Here is an 8,985-nt window from a genome sequence, read left to right on the forward strand (position 1 = left end):
TTTAATTAAAAGAAGATATTAATTCTTTGTAAATAAAAACTTATTTATAACTGTTAATAGGTTTATTAAAAGATGCAGTAAAATTTAACTTCAATTAAATATTATGCATCATAAGAAAACAGTATATATATATATAATAAAAACGAATATATATACATAAACGTATACTTAGTTATACATGCTCTTTATTAATTTGTTTACTTAATACTCTAGCAAAGTCATTAAACGGCAATTAATAAATCAGTTATACATGCTCTTTATTAATTTGTTTGTTTAATATTCTAGCAAAGTCATTAAATGGCCAATTAATAAATCAGAGGTAAAAGAATTATGTTTATGTATTATTCAATGTATATTTTGAAATAACATTGAATAAAATAAAGTTTTGACTTTATTAATTGTTATAGCTTGTCTGTATGTTTTTAATTAAAAGAATAAGAAATTCTTTGTAAATAAAAACTCATTTATAACAATTAGTAAGTCTATTAAGAGAGGTAGTAAAATTTAACTCATATTAAATAGTATGCATCACAAGGAAAATATATATTTATATAATAAAAGCGAATATATATATATAAAAACATATACTTAATTATACATGCTCTTTATTAATTTGTTTGTTTAATACTCGAGCAAAGTCATTAAACGGGCAATTAATAAATCAAACAATTAATAAAGTCATAACTTTAATTTATTCAATGTTATTTCGAAATATACATTGATTATAACAAAAAAATTATAAGTTTTATCTTCAATTTTTATGAGTTAAAATTATATTTATTATTTTTCCAAAAATTTCCCCCTAAAAAAAAATAATTTAAATTTTTTTTTATGTGTCAAAAAAAAAAATAAACAAACAAAAAAAATATATATATATTTTTTTTTTTTATTAGTGTCAGTACGTATCAGTTTGTACATACACGTACAGTAGACCAGCTTAGTGTACTACAAAAATTATAATATCTTTTGTTAACCAGTCGGTACATGGGTAACTTGTATATACACGTACAGTAACCTAGCATAGTGTACTGAAAAAGGTTAATAATAGCTTTTATTAACCAACAAGTTAGCCACACACTGACTCTAGTTATTAAAAAAATTAAAATTATTTTTTTTTTTTTTGTCGTTGTTGGATGTTTGTTTTTCGAATTAAATAAAGAATTAACTTTTACTTATAAAAACTTAAGATATAAAACGAATAATGTTTATGTTATATTCAATGTATACTTTTTTGAAACAACATTGAATAAATTAAAGTTTTGACTTTATTAATTGTTATAATTTGTTTGTATATTTTTAATTAAAAGAAGATACTAATCCTTTTTAAATAAAAACACTTTTATAACAATTAATAAGTCTATTAAAAGAGGCAGCAAAATTTAAATAAAATTAAATATTAAGTATCATAAGAAACCATTATATATATAATAAAAACAAGTATATATATATTTAAAAACGTTTATTTAGTTATACATTCTCTTTATTAATTTGTTTGTTTAATACTCTAGAAAAGCCATTAAGAGGTCAATTAATAAATCGATACTCTAGCAAAGTCATTAAGAAGCAAATTAATAAATCACACATATAGTAAATAGTAAAAATTAATTAAAAAATACACTTCTTTAAATATTAATAGAACTTTAACTTAAATTCCAAAAAATAAGAAAAATCAAATACAGTAGGTAAATATGAAAATTAGTCATAAAATCATATTTTTAAACATTTTTTTATATATATATAAATGTAATTTGTGAATTTTTTATGTGTTTCTTTTTTTATCTTCATTTTTTTAATGTCTTAATTCTTCTATTTATTCTATTCCTCCATTTCTTTTGTTTTTTTTCTTCTCCTATAATAAAAAAATAAAAAATTTATAGAAATGAGTTTTCTTGTTATAGTTTTAATCTAAATTATAATTGAAGAAAAATTAAAATACAGTATATTTTTAAATATGAACTTACTTTACAGTAAAAATAAATTATTATCGCAATAATAACTATTAGAAAAGGAAAAATGTAAGAAAAAAAAGAAAGAGATGATGCACCAATAAGAGCTTCAACTGCACTTGAAGGTGAAGATGTTACAAGAGGTTGAGTAGATGTTTGAGGACTTGATGTAGGTGTTTGAGTAGGAGCTGATGCGCTTGAACTTCTATTTAAATTATTGTCAAGTGTAGTATTACCTACGGATGGACTTGCAGTCATTTTTGCAGTAGTAGATGTAGGTTTCACTGTTGCACTACTAGATACAGAGCTATTTACAGAAGCTGAAGTTGCCACAGGTGTAGTAGCCGCGGTAGTTAGAGATGGTGTAATAGTTTTTGTAGCTGAAGTAGATGAAGATGATACAGATGATAAATTAGATGCTGCAGGTGTCGTAGTTACTCCACTAGATGTTAGAGTTGAACCATTCGTACTTGTTCCTAAACTTGGAGTTGGGGTTGTTGTTGAAATTGATGTGGTAGAATTCAAACTTGTAGTAACTTCTGAAGGTGTAGGAGATACACTTGAATTATTACTAAAACTGGATGAAATAGAGGGACTTATCGTTGTGGTTTCATTTCCATTTATTGTAGCATTTGTAGTTGCTTGCGTCATGGTGAGAAGTTATATTCTTATCATATAAAAATATTTCTCTTAGAAATTATTGCGGTGTTTTTTTCATATTAAGTTATGATGATATAACTATTTATAAATTAAATTAATATTTTAAATTCTTAAAAGATGAAAAAAAATTATCAAAATTAAAATGTAATTACACAATTTCTATTAAAAATGAGCTATAGTAGAATAAAAAGAAAAATAATTATTTCAAAGAGTTTTAATTTAATTCTATTCTTATTCCAAAAATAAAAATCTAAATAATATAGAAATTAAAAATTTTTAATACATTTATAAAATTTCTAAATAAATATATTTTTAATATAAAGTATATTATTGAATTTAATGGACTATAATTGAAAAAAATTAAAAAAAAATTAAAACAATGTAATGACGAATAAATTTATATTATGTGAAACTCACTTTTTTTAATATTACATAATTTAAATTGATAATATTTTTTTTATGTAAGTAAATGTAATGATAAAGTAACTCTGTTAAAATACCAAAAATAATGAAATATATATAATTATCTATTTTAACTCTACTATTTAATCTTTTAAATAATTATAACAATATTCATAGAGAATATCAGCATGCATACGCTGTAAATTTAATTTAAATATTTTTACTTTTTTTGATATTAGAGCACAATAAATTCTAATAAAATTGAATAATTTTCATTAAGAATTTTATTAAATTTTAAATTATTAATAAGTTTTTATTTAAAACTAATAAAGATATCACGTTTTATTTTAGAGAAAAAATTAAAAAAAAATAAATGAAATTTCAATTAGTGCGTTTTTTTCATGCGTATATTTTTTTTTAGTTTTGTTATATTCAATTTTTAACTACCTAAGAAATGCATATTTTTATGGATTTTTTCTTGTTATTTAAATATATCATTTCAATAAAGATTGTTCTTATACTTTTTTTATTATTTATATATACATATATTTATATTTTATTATTTTCAACTTTTGTTATTTTTATTTTTTAAATTATTTGCTTATAATATTTTTTTTTTATACTCAATAAATTTCTTTTCCAAGAGGATTTGAAAAAACTAAAATGAAAAAATATTTTTTGAAATAAAAGAATATTTATAAAAGTAGTGTAATTAAATAATTTTTAAAAATAGTAAAAAAACATGATTCTATTTTAAATAATACAAAACTAAATACTTGCTAAACATGAAAAGTATTTATAAAATACATTAGTAGACTTTAAAAATAATTTTTTTTTTTTTGAACTATTTAAATTTTTTTAATTTTTTACTAAAATTATCAAAAAAAAAATTTTTAAGAATATGAAGTTCTAAATTTTATGTACCGTGTATACATGTATTTAACTAATTAAATAAGTTTATGTATTTTTTCAACATATTTTTTAATATGTAATCTACAAAAACATTTTTTTTGTTATATTTTTCTTTAATATTTATTTTCATTATTATAAGTAAAAATTTTGAAATTTATTTAAATATTATATATATATTTAAGCATGGTATCATGATATAATTGGAACTGTAATTATTACATTTACAAGTAGTTTAATAAAATGAAGAAAAAAAGTTAAAATTACATTTTTTAAATTAAGCTTAATGAGCATATTTTCATCGATATTTTTTTGAATGAATATTGTTATACTCATTTATGTATAATAATAAAAGTAAAAATTTAAAAAAAAATTTTTTTGAATTTTTTTTAATATTTGCTTAATTACAGTATATTTTTTTATGAAATAATAACATAAAAAAATGTATATGAAACTATGGATAATTTTTAAACGTAGAATATAAAATATATAATTTCTTCTAAATTAATATATATTTAGATTTCTTATTAAACTTCATATTCTTTATTTTTATAATAAATTTAGAAGTTATATTAAGTTATGTTAACACTGTAAAACAGTGAATAACTGAGTTACAAAACTAATAATTGAATCTAACTATATTACTCAAAATGAAAATAAAATATAATAAAAAAAAATGACTTAATATTTTTATTTTCCATAATATCAAATGATTCTTGTATGTAATTTTATAATTAACATATAACAAGAAATAATACTAAAAAAGTATTAATAATAAAAGATTACTTTTCTCTCAAAAAAATTATATAAAGTAAATAAAAAATTTATGAAAGGTATCATAAACATTTTTTTGTTATTATATATATATAATTAGCTTTATATAAATGAAGCTATTTTTGTTAGTTACACAATTGAATGTATGCATGTGTGCTTATGCTTCTTTCATTGTACTTTTTAGTATAATCTTATGAATATAGAAAAAAGTAATAACACTTATATTAGACACAATAAATTACATTAATTTATTTTATAATGTGAACAATTTTGTTTTATTTGAGTTTTTTTACAATACTATTATTAAAATAAAAAAATTTATTGATATATATTTAATTAGTCTTTTATTAAAAAAAGTGATATTTTTATAAATGATTTATTAATTGACCGTTCATTGGCTTCACGAGGGTACTGGTTAATAAAAAAATATTAACTTTTTGTAATATAAAATTAGATTACTAGTTAAGAAAATGGAAATCAGCTATGCACTGACGATAGTTATAAAAAAAAAACATATATATAGCTATATTTCTTTTTGTTTATTTTTATTTTTATACGTATTTGTAATTTAAAAAAAAAAATAATATTATTTTTTTTTTTGAGAAGTTGTTGACGTTTTGAGTTGAAAGATTATTAATTTTTAATTAAAAGATAAAAATTAATGCATAAAAGGTATGTTTATGTTATATTCGACTTGTATATTTTGAAATAACATCAAATAACTTAAAGTTTAATTTTTATTATTTGTTATAAATTTTGTGAGTGTTTTTAATTAAAAGAATATACTTATTCTTTGTAAGAATACAGTTGTAAAAGTAAAATATGTCTGTTAAGCAATTGCTTTATTAATTGGCCGCTTAATGACTTTGCTAGAGTATTAAACAAATAAATAAAGAGCATGTATAGTTAAGTATACGTTTATATATATATATTCATTTTTATTATATATATATATGTAATTTTATTATGATGCATACTATTTAATCTGAGTTAAATTTGACTTCCTCTTTTAATAGACTTACTAATTGTTATAAATGAGTTTTTATTTACAAAGAATTACTTATTCTTTTAATTAAAAGCATACAGAAAAACTACAACAATTAATAAAGTCAAAAATTTATTTTATTCAATGTTATTTCAAAATATGCATTGAATAATACATAAACATAATTCTTTTATCTCTTAAGTTTTAATAAATAAACATTAATTCTTATTTTAATTTTTAAAACACAAAAGTCAAAAAACACAACCGAAAAAATAATTTTAACAACAGCAAAAAAAAGTATTAATTTATATTTTTTTTTTTTTTTTTACAAAGATGTATATATTTATAATTAAAAAAACAAAAAAAATAACTTTATTTTTTTTTTTTTTTAACTAGCGTCAGTGATGGCTAACTTGTACGTACACAAGTAGTAAACTAGCTTAGTGTACTACAAAAGGTTAATAACAAATTTTATTAACCAGCAATACAAAAGTGCTTAATTCCAATTAAATGTTATATATTATAAAAGTTACTATATATAATAAAAATAAGCATATATATACTAAAAATCCATATATTTAGTTATATATGCTCTTTATTAATTTGTTTGTTTAATACCTAGTTAATAAAATATGTTATTAACCTTTTGTAGTACACTAAGCTAGTTTACTAGTAGTGTATGTACAAGTTAGCCATGCACCGACGCTAGTTAAAAAAAAAAAAAATATAAAGTAATTTTTTTTTTGTTCATTTTATTTATATACATCTTTGTAATTAAAAAAAAGAAAATTAAAATTATTTTTTTTTTGGGATTGTTGTCTGACGTTCGCTCGAATTAAAAAAGAGAATTAATTTATATTATATGAGAAAATGAATGAAAAAGTATAATGTTTATGATATATTCAATGCATATTTTTAAAAATAACATTGGATAAGTTAGAGTTTTGACTTTTGCTAATTGTTATGAATTGAATGTATGTTTTTAATTAAAAGAATAAACTGATTCTTTGTAAATAAAAATTCTTTTATAAAAGCTTACATGTCTATTAAAAGATGCAGTATAATTCAAATTAAATATTATGCATCATAAGAAACCATTATATATATAATAAAAGTAAGTATATATATATTTTAAAACTTACATATTTTTTTGTACATGCTCTTTATTAATTTGCTTGTTTAATACCCTAGCAAAGTCATTAAGCGGCCAACTAATAAATCAATATCCTAGCAAGGCCATTAAACAGGAAATTAATAAATCAGGTATTGAACAAACAAACTAATAATGAGCATGCATAACTGTCTCTACTGATTTTACATATAGTAAATTATATTTATTTTACTTATACATGATTTTTATACATATAATTTAAATAACTGAGTAGTTATTGTTTCAGAGGTATTTATTTACCTTAATATACACTTATTTTTATTATAAATTTAATTACTAATTAAGATTATTGATTACGTAAAATAATTTATTAAAACTAACAAATAAATCTATTTTTATTTATTAATCATATTTTAAAGATACATAAAATTTAATATTAAAAAAACGGAATCCTTTTTTGTTTTTCTTTTTAATTTTGAATTTAATTATTATTTTTAAAATTAATTCGATATGACAGAGAAAATATACAAAAACATTTTCATTCAATTCTTTTTATTATGTATCAAAAAAAAGATGATATATTTTTTTTTAAATGAATAAAAATAAGTTTATGAAAAACAGCACATATGTAAAAAAAAAAATGGTCATTTTTTTTTTTAAATAAGTAAATGGCATGATTTATTTACTATTTTTCAGATGAGGATCCAACTATTATTTTACAAAAAACTTATAATGTCTTTAATTAATCATATTCCATTCCTTAGAGGAAATAATGAAAGTTGTTTAAAGATTGCTATCTTTAGCTTGTTTTACAATTCGTGTTCTTTCTGTATTTCATAATTAAATATTCTATTTTTAGTATTAATATTTTCATATTGATAAATATTTATTCGTTTATAAATGTCAAAATAATCCTTATACTCCAATACATTTGTAGATTTTATTCTCCTTTTATACTTATTAGACACTTGTATAAGATTTTTTAACTGCATTTCATATATATTTTTATTCTTATTACTTAACATTTTAATTTTTGCCATAGAAATTTGTGCTTCCTTATCTCTATAATAAATAGATATTATTTTCAAATCCCTATCCTCCATTTTAGTTTTTCTATAAGTGGTTAATAAAAAATTTGTTATTAACTTTTTGTAAGATAAAATGAGCTACTAGCTAGGAAAATGAAAATCAGATATGCACTGACTTTAGTTAAAAAAAAAATATTTATATATATATATATATATATATATATAAAGTTATTTTTTTTTTGTTTGTTTTATTTTTTATATACATCTTTGTAATTGATTTATTAATTTGCCTGTTTAATGACTTTGCTAGAGTATTGGTTAATAAAAGGTATTATTAACCTTTTGTAGCATGCTAAGCTAGTTGCTAGTTGTATACGTACAAGTTAGCCATGCACAGACGCTAGTCCTATATATATAAAAAAAAAAAAAAAATAAAAATAAAGTTATTTTTTTTTGTTTGTTTATATATATATATATACATCTTTGTAATTTAAAAAAAAAAAAAAATTAAATATATTTTTTTTTTTTTGGAAGAGTTTTTAGGAATGAATGTTATGAATGTTATGTTATGTTATGTTTTAATTTTTAGTGTAAATAAAAATTAAAAGAAAGAAATGTTAACTTATTAAAAACTTAAGAGATAAGAGAAATATTTATGTATTATTCAATGTATATTTTTTTGAAATAACATTGAATATCATAAAATTTTGACTTAATAAATTGTTATAAATTATTTGTATGTTTTTAATTAAAAGAAGATATTAATTCTTTGTAAATAAAAACTCATTTATAACTGTTAATAAGTTTATTAAAAGATGCAGTAAAATTTAACTTCAATTAAATATTATGCATCATAAGAAAACAGTATATATATATATAATAAAAACGAATATATATATATAAACGTATACTTAGTTATACATGCTCTTTATTAATTTGTTTGTTTAATACTCTAGCAAAGTCATTAAACGGGCAATTAATAAATCAAGTATTAAACAAACAAATTAATAAAGAGCATGTATAACTAAGTATACGTTTATATATATATATATTCGTTTTTATTATATATATATATACTGTTTTCTTATGATGCATCATATTTAATTGAAGTTAAATTTTACTGCATCTTTTAATAAACCTATTAACAGTTATAAATGAGTTTTTATTTAC

General features: G+C 19.0%; 1 protein-coding gene across 1 annotated transcript; it reads right to left on the reverse strand.

Moving 5' to 3' along the window:
• Window positions 1–1,910: 1,910 nt before the first annotated feature.
• Window positions 1,911–2,597, reverse strand: PRELSG_0002180 (hypothetical protein; the record flags this gene model as incomplete). The annotated part of the gene is made up of 1 exon (XM_028679948.1): window positions 1,911–2,597. One exon carries the CDS (start codon window positions 2,595–2,597, stop codon window positions 1,911–1,913), a length of 687 nt encoding a protein of 228 aa, XP_028531088.1.
• Between the last annotated feature and the right edge of the window lie 6,388 nt (window positions 2,598–8,985).

The sequence above is a fragment of the Plasmodium relictum genome, assembly GCF_900005765.1.
Source record: "Plasmodium relictum strain SGS1 genome assembly, contig: PRELSG_00_v1_27, whole genome shotgun sequence".
Taxonomy (NCBI): domain Eukaryota; phylum Apicomplexa; class Aconoidasida; order Haemosporida; family Plasmodiidae; genus Plasmodium; species Plasmodium relictum.